The sequence below is a fragment of the Paroedura picta genome, chromosome 3 (genome assembly GCF_049243985.1).
Source record: "Paroedura picta isolate Pp20150507F chromosome 3, Ppicta_v3.0, whole genome shotgun sequence".
NCBI classification, from domain to species: domain Eukaryota; kingdom Metazoa; phylum Chordata; class Lepidosauria; order Squamata; family Gekkonidae; genus Paroedura; species Paroedura picta.
The window spans coordinates 62484045-62511847 of NC_135371.1; the positions used below are offsets into that span (position 1 = coordinate 62484045).

A 27803-nucleotide genomic window follows, 5' to 3' on the forward strand; every position below is an offset into this window, starting at 1 on the left:
ACATTAATGATACTAACACAATAGATTACTGGATTTGTAGTGGGTTCTCAGAGCAGGAATGACACGTGTGTTTTCTGTAATTCGCTTTCTTGCCTCCAGAGGTTTGCCATTTCGTGAAGAAAATCAGATTATTGGCCAGCAAAGAATGGCAACTGTTTAGATATACTGGAGCTGCTGAGTGAATTTGACTCATTCTTAAAAGAACATCTCAAAATGTATAGAAATCCTGGAAAAGGGAACATTATATTTATCTGCAAATATTTGTGAGGAATTTATTGAATTAATGGGACAACAGGTTCTTTGCACTATTCTTGAAGAAGTAGAAAAGTCAAATTATTATTCAACTAGTAAAAAAGCCCATTGTATCTGAAATACAATGGGCGCTAGCAGGCTGGGGCAGAGTAAAAGGTGGCTTACCGGTGAGCGGGCAGGCTCCCTCGCGGCGTATTCTGGCTGGCAGCCATTTTCTTGATGGAGGCGGCGTGTAGTCCGATGCCGGGGGCTCCCTTGTGCTGCGGCTTGATGCGGCGAGAGGGAGCCCTGCCGCCGGCCTGATGCGTTGGAGGCGCCTCCGTCGCGTCAGGCCGCCAGCAAGGGAGCAACTGCGAGCCGCGCTTTGCGCGGCTCGCAGTTGCTTCCTTATCAGTAGGGTGGGAATCAGCCAGGCCAATTGGCAGTCATCTATCTGACACACGATGGTCAGCACATTTTGATGTTGTTCATGCTCTGTATGGGGGCTTTGAGAAAATATTTCTCACAATTCTTTGGAATGACATACTAGAAAGAATGAAAAAAACAAGCAAGGTTCTGCAATCAAAGGGTGTGAACATCCTTGTTGCCATGAAACTTCTTCAGTTTATGAAAACTTGTCTTCAGGAAACTACAGACAAATTTAATGAACATGAATTCAAAGCCAGGAGTATGTGCCCAGATACAGATTACAGTGATGGGAGAAAGCGGGAATGAAAATGAAGTGTGCTCCTCAGTAGATATAGATCAGCAGATGAAGTACTTCTCAGTAAAAACGAAAAGTTCAAGGTGGAAACTTTCCTCCCTATTCTGGACACTAATCTTTGAACTGGCAAAAGGTGCAGAGGCTTATTCACAGATTGGAAATCTGTTTTCTTTCTTCAACTAATTGAAAACCATGGCTTCTGATGCACTAAAGAAAAAGTGTGAACATCTGGCTAATATCACAAAGGCCTGAATTATGATGACCTTTTAAATGAATGTGAGCATCTCAAGCACTACATGGCTCTTGATGAAAATTGTGAGACTCTCCCTGCACTATACAGAAAAGTACAGAAAAGAAATCTGTATTCCCAAATGTTGAAATTGCACTCAGAGTGTTCATGTGCTTGATGGTAACCAACCATACAAGAGAATGTTCTTTTTCGAGAGTTAAATCTATACAAAATCTGCTTCGCAGCACAATGGGGCAGCATCTATGCTTTCACTCATGTGCATAGAAAATGACATCCTGACGACCACTGACTTCAAGCCAATAATAAAGCAATTATGTGAAAAGAAATGCCACAAATGCTTGTTATAAGAAGTTCGTCATAATTTCATGATGTGCAATCTAATCTGTGTGGTTTACTGAGTTTTACAAGCCTTATGTATTGTTCAAATGTTTATTGTGTTGATTAGTTGCTGCTGTACAGCATGTTTTTAATGTTTTAACACCAGTTTTGTTGAAGTGCTAATAAAATAAATATATACTTAATATTATCAACCATTTACTTTTTATTCTTGTGTGTGGTTGTCATAGGGGCCCCAGCACACTGGTTTGCCCAGGGGCCTAATACCACTGTTAAGACAGCCCTGTATAGGAGTCTGACAGCAGATGACATTTGGACCAGAAAAAAAGACCAGGCCAGGCCCAGCCCAAGTCTAGGGGCCATTGGGTGGATGGGGAGGGGTGGATATTTGTCCTCAAGAACAGGGAAGGCAGTAGTAAGACTAGATGGGGAAATAAAAGGCAGGCTTCACAGACAAGCCAGGGAGGAAGGAAGCAGCACAGTGCCAGAGAGGGAGGAAAGGAAGAACGTGCAGTGCTCAGTCTGTGTCCCACTGTCCCCTGTTGTGAGGCCACAGGAGCCCCAACGCAGAAGGCATAATGGCAGAGAAGGGGGACAACAACCATGCGTAAGGGGTGCTCACATTTTAAAAATTACTACTAGCCATATTTTTCCACTTCAAAGAGACCCGTTTCCTTTAGGGGCCATTTTCTTGGGAGAGCAGTAGACTGAAGTAGGAAACAAACAATTGAAAAGCTCTGTATATGAACTGAAAACCATGCACAGATGAATGACCCTGTAGATCCCAGTCCAATTATAGTTCATTATTTGTAAAATGACTATAAAGATCCTTTCACAACTGCTTGTTACAGCAGCAGTTACAAAGGAAACCTCTATGCCTAGGTTGCAGGCAGGACTACATGCCCCCACATCAGCAGATGGAGAGAGCTGAGAGAGAGAGCCTAATGGAGGATTACTTCCTCCTCATTAGCAGAGATCCTTCTCTTCTGGAAGAAAGAGGAAGTGGGCAATGGACCCACTTAAACTAAGGTTTCCAGCACAGATGCCACAAGATACAGAGGTCAAAACTTCCCGCACTTGTTGCCCCTAGCAAAATTATGGGGAACACTGTAAGTAACATGTAGGGCACAAGGGGATATATTTTCCAGTTTCCTAGGGGCTGAAGCTAGGCTATGGGTCCAGTGGCATCATAGGGAGAACCTAGTGATATCAGCGAGAGGAGCCTATGGAGGTTGGACCATGCGGATTTAGAGAGGGGGAAATGTACAGAGTTCAGAGTACTATTAGCTATCTTCTAACATATCCTGTTAGAATATCATATCCTGTGAGTATAAGCACATTTTGAGGGACTTCAGAAGTCCATACTCATGATTCCAAATAAAGCCCACAGTTATGCCACCTAGGATTTTATATACCTTGCTTTCTTAGCACACTGCTTAAAAATTCCACCTTAAAAACAAACATTTAGAACAAATTATTAAAATCACAAATTAGTTTATGTGAAATGACTGCATTCTTGTGCATAGCTAATTTCTGCGGAGTGGATTAAATAAAGGAGTAAGGGCTGTTGGGGAGGAGTTAGGGCGGGCCCTGTCCGGGATAAAAACTCAGAGGGCCCAATCAGGAGGCACAAAGCGCCTCCTGATTAGGCTGTCCGAGTGTCCATCCAGGGCCAAGCCGCCAATGGGGACTTGCCTCGCAAATCGCGCAGGCAGCCCGCAGAGAAAGTCCTCCGGCCCCGCCACTCCATCTTTAGAAAGGAGCAGGGACGCTGCGTCGAAGACTCGGCATCCCTGCTCCTTTCCCACCCCCAGGGACCGTTGCCATTGCTGAGGGGCCTACTTCTGTGGCTGCCTTCTCCTACCGGCCTGACAACGCGGGAGGCGCAAAGCGCTTCCCGATCCATCCCCCTCCCAGTTCGCCCACTTCCCAGACGCCGCTGCCATTAAATCGCTCCCTGTCAGCGGCGCAACCAACCTGATGCCTTCCTACCGGCCCACGCGGCTGGGAGTGCCCCGCGCCGCTACCCGTCGCCGCGACCGGCCCTCCACTCGCCCTCACCGTCGCCCGCCCAGGCCGCATCAAGACAATGCCCCACGCTGCTGCCAGTGGCTCCACCAGACCGTTGCCACCACACACCACGCCCGGCAGGAGCAGCAACCTCCCTCAGCCAATGGGGAACTGCTGCCACCGGAGCTCTCGCCACGCAGAGCCAGGTATGCCACGATCCAAGATGCCATTGCCTCCTAACCCCGCCAACGCACCGACACGCGGCCACGCCTCCCTGCCCCACCAAAGCCCCACGACTCCACGCACCCACAATGCCCCGACTAAGCCCTGCAACCCGGGACTTACCTCGCTACCCGCATTCTCTCCTGCACTCACCGCCGTCCCCCTTCTTCCTGGCCCCAGTACAATCGCCGGTGGGGGGAGCCCAGAAGGCCCCGCTATGAGCCGACAGGAAGCCTTTGCCCTCGGAGGGCTTCCCTGCCAAACTTTCTTTCCTAGCGCCCATTTTATTTGCTTATAAAATGGGCTTTCTTTCTAGTAACAACATAATCTACAAGAAACGATGTTCAGATAGCTAAAATACAATTTTCACTTCTAATTAACAACACAAACTATTTACTTACATTTAAAAAAAATTATAGTACAATCAAATATTATCCTAATCCCCTATTTTCTTTGTCACAAGCATCCTCTCCTGCCATATTCTCTAAGCACAACTCACTTATCAAAATGTTACAGTTTTATAAATATGTACTTAAATGACACTGAATGTGTTGGTTCTGATTGAGGTTTTTGAATGAACTCATTAGTTATTAGTTAACATTAAGATCTGTTTCCTGAGAGATCTGTTCATGCCCATGAAGAAGAAACACTTGAGCCTTGCCTATCTCATGCTTGACCTTAGAAAGGTTTTTGTTTATGAAGGCATGAAAATGATCTTTCTGAGGTGCAGGGGGAAACAGGTATAGTAATCCCTATTCTGATAAATTTAGCTAATTCTGATATTAGCTTGCCCAGACATTTTCCTTGTTCTTCACTGAGTAGATCAATCACAAAGCATGGAAAGTTTAACTTTCTACTGCACTGCAATATCCAAAAACGCCCTTATGAAGCTGTAGTCTGATAGCATCCCAGTCAGTTTTGTACAAGTTTAGAATGTATGTACTATCATCCTCTCCTATAGCAAACTCTTCAATTTTGTGCATGTGTTGGGGCACATCTGAGGATAACCAACTGTGTAAACTGCTGTAGATATTATCAGTTATTTCCTAAAAGATTTTCCTGTAGAAATCCTTAGGAGATGGAAACTGAGGGCATTTCCGCACATTGCAAAAAAATAGCATTAAGCCAGCTGAATGGTGTAGTGCTAAATATTAACGTGCCTCCGGCCATTCCTCACCTTCTTGCCATCTCACTGTAGTCTGCTGTCTTTTTGCGCTTCTGACCCTCAACAAATGCTGCTGGAAATGACGGAAGAGATCAACGCAGTTTATCTGTGACTCTCCACCCCTTATGGAATTATGAGTCTTGAATCTTTAAAAAATTATTCTCATTCATGATTTTTGGGGGGGGGGGATTTTAGAGAGGCATGCTTTGTTTGACAACTTTGGGGAAAAATTTGGGAAAAATTATTTGGGTCTTTACCTACACACTTATACGCCTATTTGTTGCTCCAGGCAGTTCGTTAAAAAAAAAATCCCATCCCTTGAAGAACGTAGAGGGAGGCGGGTGCAAGGGCGGGACATTGGAGGCGGAGATAGCGCTTCTTCGCCTCCATACATTTCTTTGGCATGTAGTGTGCTGGTTGTCCGCTGGGGGAAAGTGCTTTTTAGGTTGGTGAATCCACTTTTTGGGATTCACTAAGTTGCACTTTATTTATGGACTTGTAGCCGGCCCTTCCCTGTAGGTTCAAGGCAGGCTACATCAGGATAAAATCAACACAAGATTGCGACCAGTTTACCCTGACACCTCAATTAATATCTAACAGAAAGGGAGTAGGCAGAATGGTGATCTAATAGTGCAAATGCATTGCAAAAGATAGGGAGGTCAGCTAAATTCAGTTGTCCTCAACCACAGGCAAAACAGATCAGCTTAAGGTCCTGCAGGCCCCTGTTCTCATTCGGCAGAGAGTTCTCACCATTTTAAAACGAACTGAAAATTGCAGGAAAGCCCTGCTGCTAGCCCCATATAGAACAGAAAGCCGTCATATGTATTTGGGGGCTGGGTGTTAGAGATTTTATTGTGCTTTTATTTAATTTGTACCTAATGTATAAGAGCCTCTTGTGGCGCAGAGTGGTAAGTCAGCTGTCTGAAAGCTTTGCCCATGAGGTTGGGAGTTCAATCCCAGCAGCCGGCTCAAGGTTGACTCAGCCTTCCATCCTTCCCAGGTCGGTAAAATGAGTACCCAGCTTGCTGGGGGGTAAACGGTAATGACTGGGGAAGGCACTGGCAAACCACCCCGTATTGAGTCTGCCATGAAAACGCTGGATGGCGTCACCCCAAGGGTCAGACATGACTCGGTGCTTGCACAGGGGATACCTTTACCTTTACCTTACCTAATGTATTTGACACCCTGTTGTTAGCCACCATGAGTCTGACTTAGGCTGAAGCCTATGGGGGAAAAATACTGTTCTCATTCAAGAACCTATAGACCCATCCCACAGCAAAAGCAAGAGCAGTGGCAAGCAAGCAAGCAAACATACCTATTTCAACAAGGAAATATAGGCAGGCACTGCCTTTTCCCATTTCAAAACTGCCGTGTAATGACAACACAACTGAATAACTGAAAAGTAAAATAAGATAGACACTTACTCCCCCCGCGTCTAGATCACCCAAGATACCCTTGCTTCATCCTTGTTGGAAGGTTTGACTCTCTCCACAAACCAACCAATCAACTATGCCACACAGTCCAAAATAGATTCCTTTCCCCTGTTTCCTCTGAGTTGAAGTTATAGCAAATGTAGAGAGTTTTATTTTCTGAAGAGTGGGAGTTTTGCTGCTTTTGCCTATGGATACAGCAGGAGGTTAGGACAATCCTGTGCCTCAGCTGCCAGTGTAATTGACTCCTTCATATGATTTTGTCAATATGACTAGGCACTACTTGTCCAGGGGAGGGTTGAGCCCAAACCTGGGGGATCTCAATCCCCTCAGCCCTCCTGAAGTTTACATCACTGGTAGGGTAGTAAAGAGTGACAGGATCAGGGCCAATGGGGTTTCTACCCAGGTCTCTACTTCCTGACCTCCCTGGATCTCTTCAAAGGGCCATGATTTCAGCCCATGCAAAGCTAAGGAAGCTACCATTGCTCACATCTTCCCTCGCCATTCCTATTGCAACATCCTGTGCCAAGAGTCCTATGCTGAGTCTGTCTGCATGCATGCAAGGCCTAGCTATTTTTCTCCCAAAAGCTGCTCCAGTGCAACTGTTATAACTGTGGGATCATGGAAGAAACGCCAGGACTACTGTTCATGCGAACAGCTCTTTATTGTGATTTCAGCATGGGTACAAGTTGCAGCAGGCAACAATAAGACTAACCCTGCCCCAGACTAACCCTGTACATACATACATACATACATACATACATACATACATACATACATACATACATACATACATACATACATACATACATACATACATACATACATACAGCAGGCAACAGAACTTCCTGCCAGTGTGCACAATAAGCTAGATCATATTTGATTGATTTAAACCAACTGGATCCAGCAGATGGGATTCTTGCTGCACATTGGTCAGTTATGCATCTGCTTCGATCCTGCCTCAGACCTCAAGCTCAGTCCTCGGTAGATCCACATACACAACAGCCACCATGTCCCCAGATCTCCCTTGGCTGCCTGGCTTTGTGGTAGGTTTGGCCAGCACTCCTCGTCCCTTGGCCACAACTGCTGATATCCCCAGCAGCTCACTGGTGTGAGCATCCCAGACAAGGCTCCAGCCCAGTTGCAGCGTGAATGTCCCAGTAGCTGCCTGTGCTTTGGAAGGAAGTGTGTGGGTGTGGGCATCGACCCTAGACAAAGCCCTGTTCTGTACATTTTGCGGTGGGGTAAGTTAGAATAATGCATGTAACAGAGATCTCCCTGTAAACATGCCATTTAAATCTCTTTCCCCCTCCCTCCAATCTGAAGGGGGAAAGGCCAACATTTTCATTCAGTTCCAGCAAAAAAGCTAATTTCAACAGGAGACTGTTTTTATATGGTTATTTCATAGGCTAGTATATATTATTTATGTTAATTATGATCAAAAAACCTTTTGGCTAGTTTTGTGACATTTTAAATCAAATCCACAAATATCTATTTTCTATAGTCCAATTAGCAGAGAAACCTTTGTGAAATAAATGCAGCTGCCTCAGACAGAACAACTTGTGGACATAGTGGAAAATGACATTTGTTTTTATCCAAAATACCAATTACAACTCCTGGTTTTCTATACTGTAGCTTTACTCATTAACTTAACTACTTTAGTTTTTTCCCAATATGCTTCCTCTTTGAAAGCTTGTGGAAGAGCAGCCGAGTTTCTCAGACAAGAAGTACAGAAAATAGCCTCTCTCTCTCTCTCTCTCTCTCTCTCTCTCTTTCTCTCATCATCATCATCATCATCATCATCATCATCATCATCATCATCATCATCAATACAAGGCCAGGAATGTTTTTAAATCAAACTGATAGCTAATTGCCTCCCTCTGATAGAATGAATGAATTACCTTTTCCTTTGTATTCCAAAATTACTTACTGAGATACCACACTGTGACTGCATTCAGATGTTATGACAAACAGAGGTTTGTCCTAGATGGGTACAAACTAAGTTTGTTCCACTCCTCTCCTTTGCATGCAGAGCATGAATCCTTCTGATTCAACCGAGACTCTATTGCTAAGATGTCCAATGCAGAATTCTGGGGAAAGTGAAATTTGTTCTCCACTCCAAATTGGAATCCTAAACTTTGATAGAATTCCAGATAAAAATCCCAGTTTGTGGGGGGAGGGGATGGGGGGGCAGACTTGCAGTTCTCCCATATGGCTATCCTGGCAAATTGGACCTTGATTCAATTTTACTTTTTATGAAAGCATCTGAGAATTGAAAAGAATGTCCGAACGATAGTAATGAATAGGTAAATGCCATCTTATCACTTGGGTTAATGGACTGTTCAAGAAGTTGTATTGATTCCTTGTCCCTTTGGTTAACTTCCCTGAGCTTTCTTCCCCCTTCTTCATTACATCTTATAACCCTTTTTACCCCCCACCCACAATAACATTATATTTGTTTCCAATAATGCGTTGTTTTTAACATTGTTTTATTATCTTAATATTTGTATGTAGCAATACGCTTGTATTTTTTTTTCATCATATTTATTAACTTCTGTGATTGGTTGTTGCAGTTTCTACAGAGGTATTTTTATATGGGTCAATTGACCGAATAAACATACTGACCGACTGACCTTGATTCAAGGCTTCTCAGACATTAAGGTCTTCAAACTAACTCTGCATAACACAAGAGGGAGGACCAGGGATGAGTAAGGGGAGCATGAAAGCTCAAATTACATTTGTGTCCATCAAATGTATCAATTTTCACTGTACTTAATAAATGTCCATTGTATGGACTGTTATCACTGCAGAGTCTCAGTTTAAAAGGGCAGTCTGTAAATACAGTAAATAATGCTTATAAGTAGGCTCCTGAGGGCCAGGGTTCATGACATGCAAAAATGAGTAGCAAACCTCTACCAGACCTGGCTAATTAACCTAGGAGTAAATTTATCCCCCCCCCCCAGCTGCACTTGCTGGCAGAATGCAGAGGGCAGTAGCTCGATAATTTTTCCCCTCTTGATAATCTTTATTTTACAGTCACCAAAGTCAGTTACCACTTACAGCTTACTTTTCATAATCAAGAGCAGCTGGGGTAAAAAAAAACTGCCCCAGGTTTCTATAAATATCCCCACTGTGGGTAGTTGTTCCCCCTCATGATTTGTTTTTACATAAGGAATCATTTTCAAACACTGTCCAGATTTAGAGCCCTCCATGACAACCTGAAGAATATTTCTGAAAACTTGGAGAATAGTCACCTCACCACTGAGAGCTATATTCATACAGTTCAAAATACCAAAATGTGCCAAGGATGCAGAAATTCTATGTTTTCCTTTAAAATTTATGAAAATTTGTTAGTTGCCTAACAAAGTTGCCTAATGTTTAGGTTCAAAACATAGTTTTTGCTGTGTTTCAATTTTTTAAAAAGCACACTATAATTTCATAAATTGTCAGACTCCCCCTTGGGGATGTTTGGACTAGACTCCCTGCTAACTTCAGAAAAGGAAAGGAGGTTCAGGCACCTTGGCCTTCTCCCATCACCCTGGGTGAGCACACCTTGGCTTTCAGTCCCACTGTGTTCCACCCAGTTTTGCCTGCCTTGGAAACCTGTTTTATTCAATCTTGGCCCCATTCCCTAGACTCCAGCCCAATCAAAATTCAGCTTCACTTCTTCCTGGAAGTGATAAAAGGAGAGCAGGCATCTTTGCTTTCCCTTGTAGACTTTATCCCACCTCCTCTTGTTTTGGTCCTTCTTATCCACTGGTTTTCACTCCTGAAGGCCAATACTAGGCTGCCCATATCTCCATTCTGCTCTCTAGCAGTACAAGGGGGGCCTGCTCGGCTAGGCCCTGGCCCTACATTTCCCATGGCTGGTTTCTGCTCCTGAGTTCCCTGCTGCCTCCCCCTCTGGATAAGGGCTCTGTGGGCATTGGGTTGTTCATGGCTTGCCCAATGGGTGGGGGGCTAAGTTGGGAGTAGGAGTTGGCCCAGGACACAAAGCAACCATAATGATGTGTTATTCCATAGGCAAAAGGGGAGAAATAACATCTTTAAAAAAAACAGTCTACCTCATGCTAGTGTTTTCAGGTTCTGGATATTTAATTACTGTGAAACATTATGACTTCTGTAATACCACAAGGGTAGGGGGAACCTGTGGGATATTTTTACTGTCAGATACTTGGGGCTGGGCTTGATATATACCCTCCCCAATGCAGTATGTGTACTTTTTTTTTTTTGTCAGAAGTCAGAGTCTTAAGGAAAAGCAGCTTTGGGATGACCTAACTCTTTCCTGATCCGTTGCTTTTCTACTGCTTGGCATGGGGCTTCCATATAGTCCCAATTGTAAATTTTATAAGCATTAGCAATTAGGTTTGTAAAGAGATAAGAAATTATATGTGAAAGCATTTCCCCTTCCTTTCCCGGGATGTTAAAGTGCCCCTGTGAGGTGTGTGTTAAAATAGAGCACTTGAGTGAAGGGAGTTAGCTCCTGTCTCCCTCATCCCTGCCTTAGATCTTTGTTCCTTTAGAATTTTTCTCCCTTTCCAGCACTGATACTGGAAGAAAGAAGGGCTATGAAAATTGCTTTGAACAACCAACATAAGGTGGGGCAGGATTTCGTTCCCCTGTTCGATATATGCTGGTTTTGTTTTAAAATTCACTGCTACCACCCCTCCTTTCTTTATGTGTGAATGGGAAGTGTTTCTGTCTTTGGCCATACTATAGCTAACAGTAGTTTTGGTGTGTGTAATATGTATGTAAAAGAGCCTCTTGTGGCGCAGAGTGGTAAGGCAGCTGATATGCTGTCTGAAGCTCTGACCATGAGGCTGGAAGTTTGATCCGAGCAGCCGGCTCAAGGTTGACTCAGTCTTCCATCCTTCCGAGGTCGGAAAAATTAGTTCCCAGCTTGCTCGGGGTAAACGGTAATGACTGGGGAAGAGAATGGCAAACAACCCTGTATTGAGTCTGCCAAGAAAGGTTGTCATTTGGAGGAGGGCAGGATGCTGTTTCTGTTGGCTTCAGAGGAGAGGACACGCAGTAATGGGTTTAAACTACAAGTACAACGATATAGGCTAGATGTCAGGGGGAAAAATTTCCCAGTCATAGTAGTTCAGCAGTGGAATAGGCTGCCTAAGGAGGTGGTGAACTCCCCCTCACTGGCAGTCTTCAAGCAAAGGTTGGATACACACTTTTATTGGATGCTTTAGGATGCTTTGGGCTGATCCTGCGTTGAGCAGGGGGTTGGACTAGATAGCCTGTATGGCCCCTTCCAACTCTATGATTCTATGATTCTAAAACGCTAGAGGGCGTCACCCCAAGGGTCAGATATGACTCGGTGCTTGCACAGGGGATACCTTTACCTGATATGTATGTGGGGTGGGGTAGGAGCAGCTGCTTGGTACTTTCACCAGAAATTGTAGACCCTGAGAGGTCTCAAACGCTGCTGACTCAGAAGTTCTCTGTCATGTACAGAGATTATCGGACCTCTCCTCATTGCTAATGTCTCATCATTTGATGTTTATGTGTGTTATGTACTGTCAAATTCCTTCTAACTTTGTGGCAGCATTATGTGTTAATAACCTCCAAAAAGTCCTATCATTGTCTTGCAAACTGAAGGCTCAGGCTTCCTTCATATGGAGTCAATCCATCTCATGTTGGGCCTTCCTCTTTTCTTGTCTTCTATGTTTCCTAGCATTACAGTCTCTTCCAGTAATCCAGTGATCCTTATCTTCTCATGATATGACCACAGGACAATAGCCTCAGTTTCGTCATCTTATTTTCTAGAGAGAATTCAGGCTTCATTGAGTCTAGATTTGGTGGTCTAATGGTATCTGTAAGACTCTCCTCCAACACCATATTTCATATGAATCAATTTTCTTAGGGTCTGCTTTCTTCACTATTTATATTTGTGTTTATTACTTCATCACTGGGCAGGGGGGGAGGGGTTGCAGCATGTGACTGATTTGAGAGCCCTGAACTAAAGACCAGGATGTGGCTCCAGAATCACTGCCACCAAATGCTGGGTCTCCCCTGTTAGGGCCAGGCGAGGAAGGAGCAGCCCTTGCCCCATTTGAGGAACTTTGGAGCTGTTGCTGGAAGGCAGTTGTCTGACCCTTGGATAGAGCAGTCACAAATAACTGTCACTGCAAATCGCTGGCCAGAGCCCCAAACAGGCTGGTTGCTCATTTCTTTAAATCCATCACTACATCGGTCTGTGGGACAGATGTTCTGACCATACATCACTACTCACTATGCCCAATTAGCTCCCCATGTGGGATAGCCTCAACCAGGCCATCATGGAACCAACCACACATGGTTACTTGTCTCTGGAATCGGCCCATAGATTTCAGCTCTTGAAACACTTCTTCTGAAATTTGAAATCAGGGCTCGGCTGATTTAAATATATAGACCACTAGACGTAGCAACAACTGAAGTAGTTATAATATTAATGGCAATGATCAAAAATACACACTTCCTAAAAGCATGAGAGCTTGAAACCATGGAGTGCTGGGATAGCCTGTTTCAACGCTCTTCATGTTGCCTTTGAAAAAGGAGCAATTGCAAAAAAAGAAGATGGAAGACACACTGCTTTTAATACATCTGAAATTGCTGCCTCTGCTACCTGCTGCTTTAATTTCTTGTCACCCCCATGTGCCCTCTCTCACATGGAAACCCACACGCCTACATCCTTTGAAGAAAGCATAGTGTTTCAATCTGAACCACCCATGTGGTTTGTCATGGACCATTAAAACAATTCAAAACTCGTCTTGATCACATCCTATATCAAAATGTGCAAGTGACACAATCTAAAGAGGACTGTCAGAAGAATTAATTGCCTTATTCATGGTGAATAATATATTCAACACATTTTTATTAGCACTTTTAAATCTTGTCTTTTGTTTTGTTAAACACCCTTTTCATTATTTTCTTTTGCTTCATAAATCAGAATAGAGAAACAGAGGAGGGGGAGCACAGTAGAAGGAGCCACTTGAACTGTTTGGGCATAAAAGCAACCTCGCTTGTTACTGGTTATACTGAAAAACATTGCCTGCTATATAGCAGTAGTAACATATTATCTATATTTAATAGATAATAGATTTAGAACGCAGGAAAATAAGTATTTCAAAAGGTTCAGAGAATTGCAACTGATAAATATGCCATTATGTAAAGCCTATTTTCTGCAGATTCTCTTAAAAATATGGCAAACATTAAGCAACAGTAAAAAAAAATCAAATTAGGGAAGACTCAAAAGACCCAGTATATTTTGTTCCCACAGAAGCTAGGTAATATGGCAAAGGAACAAAAAATATTGGATCTGCTATAAAAAGAAAACCAGATGCTTATTTATTTCTTCAATAAAACAGGAAGGTGAAAATGCTGCAAAACAAAATGGAAAATGTTTCAACTAGCTGTTAATACCCTGTGAAATCCTTTGCAACAAGAGACGAAGCCCAAAAGCTCAATAAGAGTTACAGCATCATTATAAATGTTTGTGGGGATAGGCTAAACAGTAGAAATCTTAGAATTTTGCTTTCTATACCAGCAAATAAGACAATAAGATGAAGACACAGTCAGTTGCATTCCTTTCAAGATTAAAATAATTAAAATTGGTATGGCTCAAAATGATGTCATCATACTTGGGAAAACAGACTCAACACGGGTTCAGAATAAGCAACAGCTTGATATGTCAACTAGCAAAGTGAAGCACAAGGGAATAAATAAAGCATAATTTGCTTCTTCTAGTGGAAAGCAAAATTAAATGCTGAGTGGGTGTAAATACTTTGAAGATTGTGCTTAATTTGTAGTTTCTTAAATGATCAACATTCCAAGGAGCAAAATCATGTCAAAGAATGTTCATAACCTTGCCAGCTCTTCTAAGCAAAATTGTGCTCAAGCATCATGATTAATATCTGCCATCAAAGAACAACTAAGCAAACAGAGAACTTAAAGTACTTGGGGAAAATGTTAAAATAAATTCACATTATTCACCTGGGTGCACAGATGTTTGGCAATCGGCATTTAACATGAGATACAGTTCAGGACATGAGTTTTTTAAATTAGAGAATCAAGGTTGGGAAATTCCAGGTAAACAGCTGTGCTACAGTGCCACCCTAGGCATGATTATACCTTTCTTAGCCTATTGACTTCAGAGTTCTAGCCTTCATTGAAGTCAATGGAATTCTAAGCCACTTGCAAACAAAGAATTTTGTGGCGTCTTAAAGGCTAATACATTTATTATGACATAAATTCTGGAAATCTGCTGAAGTAGAACATGACTTGTCAAACCAGTCTCCTCTTAAAACCACACATTTAAGATGATTCTACAACTACCCAGGCAGTTTGTACTTTTGTCAGAATTCAAGCTCATTCATCCCTGCGGTCTGTGATAGACGAGAATAACTATCTTTTATATGGTCAAATATACTGAGTACTTGACACTTTTAATCATATCTTTTCAGGGCTAAACAATCTTGAATCCTTAATATTTCGTTCTAGGGCATATTTTCTAAATGTTTTCAGGCCTTCACAGCTGTTCCCTTGGTTTTCTCTAGCTTGTCAACATCCTTCTGGAAATGTGACATGCTAAACTGGACATAGCATTCCAGTGTGATGTTGAACAACTACTCTCTGTAGCCAGCACACTGTACTTCCACCACTGCATTTCAGGATAGTACAAACTAGGTCATGAGCTGCTCAGATTGAAGAAAATGGATGCTGTGGAATATCACTCTGTGGCATTGTACCCCACTGAAATCCCTGTCCTCTCCAGGTTCCATCATCTCCAGGAATTTCCCAATGGTGGCAGAGTTGGCAAATGGCAAAGCACCAGCGGCTTATTCGATAAAGCTATTTACTGAGAACTGAAACAACTTTTTAAAGAGAGAGAGGGGAAAGAGAGTCCTAGCAGTATAACTGGTTAACTGTTCTTCTTCATCTGAAGGCAAATATGGAGGAAGTGTTCTCCAAGGAACAGGAAATCTCCAGTTGAGCCAATCAGGACACAGAGGAGATAATTTGAAAATCATCAGGAAGTTCCTATCTAAATATACTAATTATGTATCTCCTCCGATGCCTCCAGTAGGCTACTCTTCATATCCTCTTGAACCATGCATGCTACAGAGCTTGCGTATTCCAACACAGATATGGCTACCCTACACACATACATACATCCCCTGCCAGTAGCCACTATACCTGAGACTGAGAGGAAGAGGTAGGTAGCAAACAAGACACTATGGCTTAGATCCCATCAACAAGATCTGTGCATGTATGAAAGGGAGGGGGCAGATGATCAGCATTTCTCCCCTTCTGCAACAGCCCTCCAGCTTTGTGCTCATGCTGTTCCTGGGTGTCCCCCATCCTTTACAAGCAGCATCTAAGGCTGCAGAGGGTTGGGGAAGAAATTCTGACAGCATCCAGTCTAGTAGCTCTTTTTTTTTTTTATAATGATTTTTTTTATTTTCATAAAGATAGAAATATAATCATCATTTGAGAGTATACGACCCCACATTGACTCCACAGTGATATAAACTTTTGCCCAAAACTCTAAGAGCCATGAGTCTAAGAGCCATCCACATTTCCACTACATTAAAAAAAAAAAGACCTGTTTAGATATACAAAAGAAAAGTTATTATTAATCAACTTACTTGAGAGATCGTAGACCTCACATTAACTGCTTGATACAATCTAAGAGCTATCCTAGCAGATATTTCTAGGTTTGAGTTAGATGCTTAACATTAAACATTTCTTATAGCACAGTATGAGTTTTGGCCCTGTATCAATACCCTGATAAAGGGAGAGGAAAGTAGGGCTTTGCCTTAAAGATGTACAAAGAAAAAAAATTACAAAAGGATTTCATAATTTCTCCTTATCCTTAATACAGATACATCTACAAACCATTTATACTTGACCCATTCTAAGAGCCATCCTGACAGGTATAAGTTGAGAGCTTTACATTTTCTACAGATCAATATGAGCTTTGGCCCTATAACAATACACCAATAAAAAAAATAATAATAAGGGGGGAAAGCCCCATTTTATATTTCCAACGCTAACGATTATATTACCTATATGCCTACTAAGAAAAAGAAACAAGAGAGAAAAAAGGCACTGCTTCCCCTTTTTCATAAAAATAGCAATGTAGGATACAGTATATGTTGTTAATACAGAGAATAATAAGATTTCCAGGTTTAGATTAAATGCTTAACATTAAACATAGAACAATATAAGCTTTCAGTCTTCTATAGCTTCTCCTTATCCTTGGTTCTGATACATCTACAAAACAATTTGTGCTTGACCCATTCTAAGAACCATCCTGACAGATATATTTTCAGATTTAAGTTGAAAGCTTAACATTAAACATTTTCTACAAGTCAGTGTAGGCTTTAGTCCTAGGACAATACCCTAATAGAAGAAATAAAAAATAAGGGGGGGGGGAAACCCCATTTTACATTTTCAGCACTAATGATTATATTACCTATATGCCTACAAAAGAAAAGAGACAAAAAAAAAACAAGAGAGAAAGAGACACTGCTTCCCCTTTTTCATAAAAATGGAAATATAGAATACAGTATAACATTAAACATAAAACAATATGAGCTTTCGGTCTTCTTAAGGGGGTCTCATCTCGAGGCTTGCTACATCTTGTCGTTCCCGTAAAATTATATTCTGTCCCATTGGCCTTTGGTGTAGAAAGTGCAGTTGTACTCTTTCCCGCAGAATATGCATCGATAAATCTTGAGGCCGTTGCACCTCCTGGACTCCAGTATCAATACAATTTTTTCCCCAGAGAGATCCTTTAAATCGGTTACTTTCACTGCAGATCCATATTTCTTTTGATTGATTTTTGTACACTGTTGCTTTGAGATGGCTGTATGTCTTTTTAAAAAGGGTGTCCTTATCTGGGCTGCAGAACTCCAGCATCCCATTTTCCGTCTCCAGAATTTCAGATTTCTCTTCTACTGTTGGTTTTCCACCTTGTTTAGAGCTGTCATCAGCCACTGTTATTGATCCATTATTCCTGTTAAAGACGTCTTCCTTGGCATCTTGGATCTCCTTGAAGATATGAATTTCAGATTTCTCTTCTGCTGTTGGTTTTCCACCTTGTTTAAAGCTGTCATCAGTCACTGTTATTGATCCATCATTCCTATTGAAGACTTCTTCCTTGCCATCTTGGATCTCCTTGGAGATATTTTTGATCAATCCATCTAAAAATACTTTGTAATCTTGGGTTTGTATCTCTATTAGATGAGCCAATCTTTTTAACATAGACATGATTTTGACTTTAAAAAAAAACGGCCCCAAACAGTTTTACGAGTGGCCAGTAGAGGTCCTCTGTTTTATCCTCTAATGTTCCGGCACAGGCATGTGACGTATTGAAGGCAGAGATTCTCGTGCTGGCACAGAGTTCTCGTGAGATTTTCCCATTCACAGCTTATCTTATCTTCAAAAACCAAAACAATTACAATAAGAGCTTTTGCCAATTAATTCGAGTTGATTTGAGTCCTTCTTCTGCTTAGTTAGGAGAATTAGCCTGCCTCTTAACGAGGTGGCTTCGGGCAGAGCAGAGTAAGAGGAGGGGGGAAACAAAGGGCTTTGATGCAGGAAGAGAGACGGAGAAAAAAAAAAGCGAGAGATACTTGCAGTAAATGATGTTTTGGAACTCAGCCGATGTCCTCCCCTCAGTTCAAAGCGTTCATTTGTGGTAAATCATCATGTAGGGTTGAAGCAGATACTTTAAGATTAAAGAGAGAAAAGAAAGTCCGAGGTAGAAAATGGCAGTCGTCCTCTGGACCTGGAACGCTGACAGCCTATAATCCAGGGAGATATACTCCCTAAAGGATTGGAGACGGCCCCAAGAACTTCCTGGGTAGAAAGGTGAGGTGGGGTTTGCGTACCCCTCCTCTTTTCTGCCAATTGCTTGCACAATTGACCCCTGTCAGGCTTCAGAGATAGCAGAGCAGATGCCCTGCCACCCTCTCAGGACGACATCTTTAGCCACACCCCCAGTCTAGTAGCTCTTCACTGAAGAAGCTGCAGCAACTGCTTGTACATATTGTAGTCAGGAAATTACATGCCTGCTTCTTCTTCCCTTTTTTCCTTTGAAAACTGGGATTATAAAGTGCAACACTATAAATTAATTCAGAGAAGAAAAATGCCCCCTGCTTAAATTAAATTGGTGATATCTTTTATATATAGCAGGGGTTCTTAATGTGGTGCCTAGTCTGCACACACAGGATAATGCACTTTCAATGTGCTTTCGCAACTGGATTTTCCTGTGCAGAACAGGAAAATCTACTTCAAAAGTGCATTGAAAGTGCATTATATTTAGTGTGCAGACTAGGCCCTGGAGTCCATCAGGTGTTTTTAGAAAGTGGGTGGGGCCTCAATGTCCCTTAGTAACTGTTGATATCTTTTTAATGTGCCTCATTTCTGAGGCTCTTCCTTTCAGAAACTCCTCTTTGTGCTCCTGTCATATTTACTGTTCACTTAAATTCTCCACAGAAAAAAGAAAAGAAGAATTATTGAAGTTGGTTTGTTAGTTTCCTTATTTGCTGTAGAACAAGCGGAAATGGGTAACTTCTGAGAGAATGTTGATGCTAACTCACTTGAGCTTATAAATCATTTTATTTATTCTCAGCCTCTTAATACCTTTTAATGGCATTCACAAAATTCAGTTTCATTTCTCTAAATGGAAAAGCATAATGAACATTCATAGGAAAATATATTGCATGCAAAATACTCATGCAAACATGCATTAACACAACAGGGGCATAATTCAAGCACAGCCGCTGTACAAATGTCAAAATCCTTTGACATAGATGTAGACTGAGAAGTAACAGTGGCCGGGGTGCTGCATCTTTAATTGGATGTGAGTCCTAATGGTTGTGTGGAAATAATTTTTAAAATAAAAAAGGACACACGGCAAAGGTTGCAGCAAAGGCTTTCTCCGGTTTTACTGCCAAATGAAAGATTGCTAAATGAAGAAGGGCGCACTGTGCCTGCCCGTTGAAGAGATGAACACTTTCGTTTTCTTTATGGAAATGAAGCAGTGGTGTGTAGTGGTTGGAATGTCAGCTTAGGACAGCTTACTGGCTGACTTTGTGGCCATCACTGTATCTCAGCCTAACCTCCCAAGGTTATCTCAAGGATAAAACAGCAGGTAGAGCCATTATGTATCTACAATGACATCTCCCATGGAGCTCTCCTACCACAGAAGAAAGCATAATGAATTCAGCTGTTTGAGAAAATAAGGCACCTCAGTCAACCCTCACCCTCGCTATCCATTCAAGCCATCCCCGTGACTGCTTAGGAGGGGCATGCATATTCATCAGAAAGACTCAGCTCTGTCCCAGCGATCAGCAGCATGGGACCACACACTACTCTTAGTCTGTTCGTTGTGTGAGTGTGCCTTGCCTGGGACAACAAAACACCACAAATAGATTCAAAATGAAACCTCCGGCAGCAGTGCTCCTCTGACTATCATATGGTGTGGGGCTCTCTTGAGGCATCTGCCTGGATGCTGTCAGCTAGGATGGACCCCAGCTCAAATCCAGCACAGAATTTATGTGCTTTATTGTTCCTTCCTCTTTCCCTCAGTGTTTAAGAAGGTTAGAACATCACCTGAGATCCACCGGCTGACCCACTCACTGAATTATGATTTGAGATTGCTGTTATAGGTCACTACCTGGATGCCTCCTGATTTTATCCTTCATTCAGGTTACAGAAGTTGGGGCCAGTGAAGATGAGTGATTGGCAGCACTTTGGTAGATCACCTCCCTGTGCAAATCGATATCCTACTGAAGGGAAACTAACAGTGCAATCTGATGCAGTGGTACTCCACTATAAACCCACTGATTTCAATGGACTTAGAGCAGAATAACTCTACATAGGACTGCATAGTTAATCTACTTCAACCAAGGTGAAGTAATACATATTGTAATACATAAGAATGAGCCTCTTGTGGCGCAGGGTAGTAAGGCAGCGACATGCTGTCTGAAGCTCTGCCCATGAGGCTGGGAGTTCAATCCCAGCAATCGGCTCAAGGTTGACTCAGCCTTCCATCCTTCCGAGGTTGGTAAAATGAGTACCCAGCTTGCTGGGGGGGGGTAAACGGTAATGACTGGGGAAGGCACTGGCAAGGCCACCCTGTATTGAGTCTGCCAAGAAAACGCTAGAGGTCGTCACCCCAAGGATCAGACATGACTCGGTGCTTGCACAGGGGATACCTTTACCTTTACCTTTAATACATAAGAAATATATGGATGGATTGTTATAAAATATACTTCAGGAGATGAATAATAAGAAAAGATTCTATAACCAAGTACTGAATTTGCCAGGAATGTAATATTGTTGTTTCAGTGCTGGAAAAACAACACAGAGAACTGGTTTTAGAAAAAAAGATAACATATGGGTCCCTCACTGTGAATGGCTAATATCTTCAGATCTCTTTCATAATGAACTTTCAGGTGGAACTGCCCTACAGAAACATCACATTAAAGGACAGAAGCTGGAAATCATTAAAACTGATATTTTTAGGTACTTAGCTTTATTCCTTACCCTATCCAAGAGTCAATTAGTGAAGAAACATTTCTATCTGTAATAAACTACAGCATCAGTCAGTGAAGAAGAATGCATCATGTTATTCAACTCAGCGTGAAGAGTGTCTCACTGTGAGAACTGACCAGAACTCAGTTCCCCCTTTTAAGGATGAGAACAACAAAACATGTTGAAGAGAGCAGGTCCTTTCCAAGACTTGCTGTCAATGCCCCCCCCCCACACACACAACTTCTATCCAACTATTTGGCATACCAAAATAAGATCAAAACACCTCTTAGTGAAAGGCAACTTTGAATATCAGGTTCTTTAAAGGACTGATTTAAAAAACATTATGCTCAGGAGTTGTTAGCCTTATATAACATGAAGCAAGAAATAAAACTGGGTCATTTTCTTCCTACTTAGGTATCTGAGTGTTATTATTTTAAAGAATTTGGCATGGATAAAGCTACAGACCAGAAGTAGTTAATTATGAATACAAGTTGCCAAATAAAATCAAGGTGGACAGATCAGCAAAGACAAAGAAAAAAGGCAATTCAGAGACAGAGAAGCAAAAGCAACAGAAAAGAATATTCTTCTCATTCCAAAGCCAAAGGTAACACAGCACTCATCAGGTTTTATGTTACGATTAGTATCGAAGCCAATTTTAAAAATGGGCCTTGAAAGGGGCGGCAGGCAGGAGGGTGTGAGAGGGTGGCTGCGGCTCCCTTTGGCCCGTAAAGCGTGCTAAAGGGAGTGGGAAGCCCCCCCCCCACTGGTGGCGACAGGGCTTTGCGTCCCACAGGGAGGGAGCGGGCGGCAGGTGCTCTGTGGTGGGCGGGCCGGCAACGAAGTCACGTCCTGGAAGGTAGGGCGTCGGCAGCCGCTCTTGGCGGCAGCGTTCTTGATGGGGGAAGGCCGGAGCAGCTTGGGCGTTGTTGACGGGGCGGCTGCGGGGTCGTGGGAGCTGTTTAGGGTGGTTGGGCGGAGGCGTGTTTACCGCTGGGGCTGGTGGCGGGTGCTCCTGGGCGCGGGGGCAGTGGTGGACCGTCGGTCTCGGGAGCTTGGGAGGTAATGGCAGGCGGCCGCATGGTTCCGAGTTGGGGGGGCAGACGGGACCAATCCTGAGCCGTGCACGCAGCTCGCGATTGGTCCCTTGGCGCCGGACTGACAATCGGAGGGCCCAATCGGTAGGCGCTTTGCGCCTGCCTATTGGGCCCTCCAATTCTCAGTCCAGGGGAAGGGGCCTATCCTTCCTCATCACGGACAGGGCCCACCTTGGGTGCCCTTAACCGATTATTTAATCCGCTCCGCAGGAGCGGTTAAAGATTATTATTATTATCCTTTAATTTATAACCCGCCTCCCCCCGGAGGCTTGAGGCGGGTCACATAAAACCAATCCCCTAAAAATAGTAATAAGAACAATATAACATAGTACATTAATCACAACAAGGCAAGACAAGAATGGTGGCCAGGGTCATTCAACTAACCCAATTTCCATAACCCCACTAAAGGAAAGAAAAAAAGAGGGGGCTTATGGCGCATGCAACCGCCACATTTGTGGGAGGGGGGCGGATCTCTCTTGCTGCCCGGCCTCAGCCAAAAGCCTGGTGGAAGAGCTCCGTCTTGCAGGCCCTGCAGAATGTTGAAAGTTCCCGCAGGGCCCGCAGCTCTTCTGAGAGCTCATTCCACCAGGTTGGGGCCAGGACTGAAAAGGCCCTGGCCCTGGTCAAGGCCAGGTGAGCTTCCTTGGGGCCGGGAATGACCAACAGGTTAACCCATGCAGAGAGTAATGCCCTGCGGGGGGGGGTATAGGGCAATAGGCGGTCCATCATATACGCTGGGCCCAGATTACAAATGGCCTTGAAGGTCAAAACCAAAACCTTGAACCTGATCCGGAATATAACCGGTAACCAGTGCAGCTGCCTCAGCACTGGCTGGATATGGGCCCTCCAAGGTGTAGTTGTGAGGACCCTAGCAGCCACATTTTGGACCAGTTGCAGTTTCCAGGTCAAACCCAAAGGCAGGCCAGTGTAGAGCGAGTTACAGAAATCTAATCTGGAGGTGACCGTCGCATGGATCACTGTGGCCAAGTGTTCGGAGGACAGATAGGGTGCTAGTAGCCGAGTCTGGCGAAGATGGAAAAATGCCTGACCAGCTACCTGCTTGACCTGTGCCTCGAGAGTGAGGCATCAATGGTCACCACCAAAGTTCTGGCCTGAGACGTGATCTTAAGTTGCATCCTGGCCAGAGAGGGTAAGTGTGCTTCCTGGTCTGCTCCCCTACTGCCCAACCACAGGACCTCCGTCTTGGAGGGGTTGAGTTTCAGGCGACTCTGCTCAAGCGATCCAGCCACGGCTTCCAAACATCTGGCGAATGGTTCCGGGGGAGAGTCCGGGTAGCCATCCATGAGGAGAAAGAGCTGGGTGTCATCAGCATACTGATGGCAACCCAGCCCATAACTCCACACCAGTTGAGCCAGAGGGCGCATAGAGATGTTAAATAATGTGGGGGAGAGCACCGAGCCCTGTGGGACCCCACGAGGGAGCTAGTATAGCTAGTAACTCCAACAACTATTCATCACTATGACTTGATATTTGTCTAGTACATACTCTGGTCTGTTTATGGAATATGATGACCCAATTACTGATGTTGTAGACAAGATCCTGGGATCTGTGAAGGCCATTACTTATACATTGGATCTTTGCCCATTCTTGCTGCTAAAATCATGTAAGAACCACATTAATGAGGCCTTGATGTTCATCACAAATCAGTCACTAACTCATGACACTTGCTAAGACTCAAGACAGATTACAGAATAAAAGATAATGAAGTCATATAGCAAAGACATTCACTGACAATGCAATTGTGGGGAAACCACAGTGGTCACTGCTAAGAAAATTAAAGTACTGCTTTATCTACATACTTTTTATGGATAGTAGAAAATCTAAACTATTTGGTGAACAGAACTGATGAAACCCATTTAGCTGTTGTTTTGTATTTGCAGAATACAAACTATAATACAAATGTTACCTGCCTCCTCAATCTATTCTTACCAGTTCACATCTAACACACTGTCCATCCCCACAATCACCCAGACTTCAAAAATAATCCTCATGGATTGACTTCAGAACAACTTTTTCATAGAACATAGTGCTTCCTCAATCTAATAACCTCATTCATCGATAGAAATCAAGCCTGTTTTGCATTTCAGCTGTCTCAAAATGTTAGGCTAATTCACAGATATACAAAGAACCAGTTACCTCGGTCAGATGAGGGTTGGGGTTGAATCCACACTGGTTGCAGACTTTATTGTGACACTGTGTACAGGTGTTGAAGTTTGGCTGGTTAGGAGAGGAGGTGAGTTCTGTTGTCTTGCATATAGGACAGAGAGTGCTGCTGGGGAGGGGAGCAATTTGGGGGACAGAATAAGGTGAGGTAGGGGTGCTGCCTCGATCGGGTGACACGGATGGTGAACGTCCTGATCTCTGGTCCCTGCTGTCCACTTGAAGTGTTCTCCTTGGCCCATCAGCCTGCTGGATGGTCTGCCCAGGGCTCCTCATCTCTCTTGTGCTTCCGCTAGTCTGAGCAGCCTGTTTAAGGGATGGGGAAGCTGCCCTCTGTCCAAAAGAGTGGTCTGATTGATCTGGTCTTCTCGGTATGCTGAAATATATTAAACACATGCATAAATCAGGTTACAGAGAACTGTAGCTTCTACTGGCAAATCTTAAAAACTATCTACAAAAATATGATAAAAGTATCACAACACACAAGTATGACTATTGGTCTGTTGCAATGATATTAATATAAAGGACTCTAAGGATATCCACTGATTTGTGGAATCATTTCATATAAGAGACTAGCAAGAAAGCCCATTCAACCAGGAATGCAATGGGTGCTAAGATCCAGGGGACACCGGCAGGCGCATATCTCGCTCTCTCTTGCAGCAAGAACCATAGGAGGTAATGAGGGCTCGTTTCAAGGCTGGTTTGCAGTTTGGGGCTCCTCTCTCTCTCTCTCTCTCTCTCTCTCTCTCTCTCTCTCTCTCTCTCTCTCTCTCTCAGCAGGAGCCATAGCAGGTAATCAGGGGTCGTTTGCGGTTTGGCAGGGCTCTCTTTATCTCTGTGTGTCTCTCTCAGGCGTCTGAGAGCAAAGTGGCTAGCGTCCAGGGAAGGAGAGCAAGAGTTGTAGGGGCAGGGCCAATCAGGGTGGCCTACCCCCCAGGAACAACATTGGTGGTCACCAAAGCCCAAGGCAGCACATAGGAGGCAAGCGCCATAGCGCAAAGAGCAGGGGTGGCGGCAGTGGCAGTGTGCAAGCCTCTATCTGCACACAGGCGCAGAGCTGTGTGGCTGCATGTGGCTGCCACAACCACCCTTCCTCTCCGTGCCATGGTGCTGGCCTCCGACAAACCACCTTGGGCTTCAATTATCTGCCGCTGCTTTAACCCACACAAGCACACACACACAGCCACAGCGCTCTTCCCCCGCCCCCTTGTCCCCGCGCTCCCCCGCTGTCCGCCACCACTTCAACCCACAGAAGCCCCCACACACAGCCACTGCGCTCTTCTCCTGCCCACCCCTTACCCCCGCGATGCCCTCGTGCTCCACCTCCGCTTCAACCCACACAAGCACACACACACAGCCAATGCGCTCTTCCCCTATCCAGCCCCCTCGCCCCCACGATCCCCCTGCACTCTGCTGCCGCTTCAACCCACACAAGCACAAACACACAGCCACCGCGCTCTTCCCCCACTCAGCCCCCTCACCCCCACGATCCCCTCATGCTCCACTGTCACTTCAACCCACACAAGCACACACACACACACCCCGCCATCTCCCCCCCTCGCCCCCACGACCACCAGTCCCTTCACACACACACCTATCCCATCCAATTCCACTTACCTCCCTGCCTGCCTTCCTTCTGACTTCTTGACTTCCTCTCTTTCTCCATCTCCTTCCTGTGTCTCTGTCTCTCCCTCTCACTTGCTTCCTGTCTTTCTGCCTTACTTCCTTGCTCACTTCCTTTTTTTCTCCCTTCTATTCATCCCTTCAACCACCCCTTCCCCTCCTTTCTCCCTCCCATTCCTCCTTCCCTCTTCTACCTTCCTTCCCTACATTCTTCCTTCCCATCCGCTAGTGCCTGCTGTATTTTTTTTACAGTGGGCTTAATTTCTAGTCTCATCAATATTTTGGTTATTTTGTATTATTATTAATTATTGTTGTTGTTGTCGTCATTATCATATCTCTAAACTGCCACTCTCCCATAGGGCTCAAGGCAGTTTACAACATATTAAGTCGATTAATATGATTGTTCTGCGCACCCTGAACAAAAACATTTTTATTGCAATTCACTTAAAATATTTAATTCTACTTTTCTCCAAAAAAGGAGGTCTCAAAATAGTTTACAACCCCATCCCCCCCAAAAAAAAAACCACAGAGACCAATATAAAATCTTAGTACAGCAACAAAAAAATATCTCCTCTGGTATGGCATATCTCCCTTAAGTAAAGAGAATTCAACTATTCATAGTCAAAGGTTTATCTGCCAAAAGATGTTTCAGAATGGTTCTGAAGTTGCTGCTTGCTCACTATTTCTAATTTAAAAATTCATCAGTGGTGGTGGTATTGGGCACAACTGCAGAAGCTTCTTTTTTAACATTATGTATACAGTCCCATTCATCCCTGCTTCCTTCATTAGTGAATATCTCAGCCATAAATACCAGATACATTGGAAGCTCTCACAGCTCTGTGCATGAACGAAGACTTTATGTTCAAAAGCAGAAACATGTTACTTTCAGTTGTTTCCACCTAACCTCCTGCTTTTCAAGAATGATGATGATGATAAGAATAATAAAATTTTATTTATAATCCACTGTTCCTCAAACGCTCAGGACAGGTAACAACATATAGACAAACTGGAGTGTGACCAGAGGAGGGCAACAAAGATGGTGAGGGGTTTGTAGACCAAGACGTATGAAGAAAGTTTGGGGGAGCTTGGTCTGTTTAGCCTGGAGAGGAGATGACTGAGAGGGGGTTTGATAACCATCTTCAAGTACTTAAAAGGGTGCCATATAGAGCAGTGGTCCCCAATCTTTTTATCACCGGGGACTGGTCAACACTTGACAATTTTACTGAGGCCCAGGGGGGGGTAGTCTTTTGCTGAGAGATGCTGCTGCCGCATGAGCCCCTGCTCCACTTGCTTTCCCACCGGCACCCCTGACTTCCCGCCGCCCGCTGGGGGGTGCTGCCAGCAGCAGCTGCACATTACCACGCTGAGGGGGAGCCCCAGCCATGGCGGCCACTGGAGAGCACCAAAGGTGAGCTGGCGGCAGAATGGCAGGGCAGCCCCCAAGGCAGCAGCGGAGAGGAGGACGAGGAGGAGCTGCGGCCCGGTACTGACTGATCCAAAAACTGGTCCCAGTCCCCGGACCGGGAGTTAGGAACCATTGATATAGAGGATGGAGCAGAGTTGTTCTCTCTTGCCCCGGAGGGACGGACCAGAACTAATGGGATGAAATTAATTCAAAAGAAATTCCGTCTAAAGATCCAGAAGAAGTTCCTGACAGAGCGGTTTCTCAGTGGAACAGGCTTCCTTGGGAGGTGGTGGGTTCTCCATCTTTGGAAATTTTTAAACAGAGGCTGGATAGCCATCTGATGGAGAGGCTGATTCTCTGAAGGCTCAAGGGTGACAGTGGATGAATGATAGGGTTGTGAGTGTCCTGCATCGTGCAGGGGGTTGGACTGGATGACACATGAGGTCCCTTCCAACTCTATTATTCTATGATTCTATATAAATAAACAATAATAATAGAATATAAATATCAGATTAAATTAAAATAGGTCATTCTATGCTGCCTCTTCTCTTTCTGATGGGGGGTGTGATGTAAACATAGAGGGGTGAGAAGAGG

At 43.9% G+C, this 27803-nt stretch overlaps 1 protein-coding gene across 3 annotated transcripts in view; it reads right to left on the minus strand.

The window, feature by feature from the left end:
- Positions 1–27803, minus strand: part of BSN (bassoon presynaptic cytomatrix protein) — a 373610-nt gene that overhangs the window by 319373 nt on the left and 26434 nt on the right. For all 3 annotated transcript variants that reach the window (XM_077326011.1, XM_077326010.1, XM_077326012.1), the window contains exon 2: positions 24158–24557. In XM_077326011.1, the coding sequence (XP_077182126.1) occupies positions 24158–24557 (400 nt within the window). The remainder of the gene's footprint in view (positions 1–24157; positions 24558–27803) is intronic.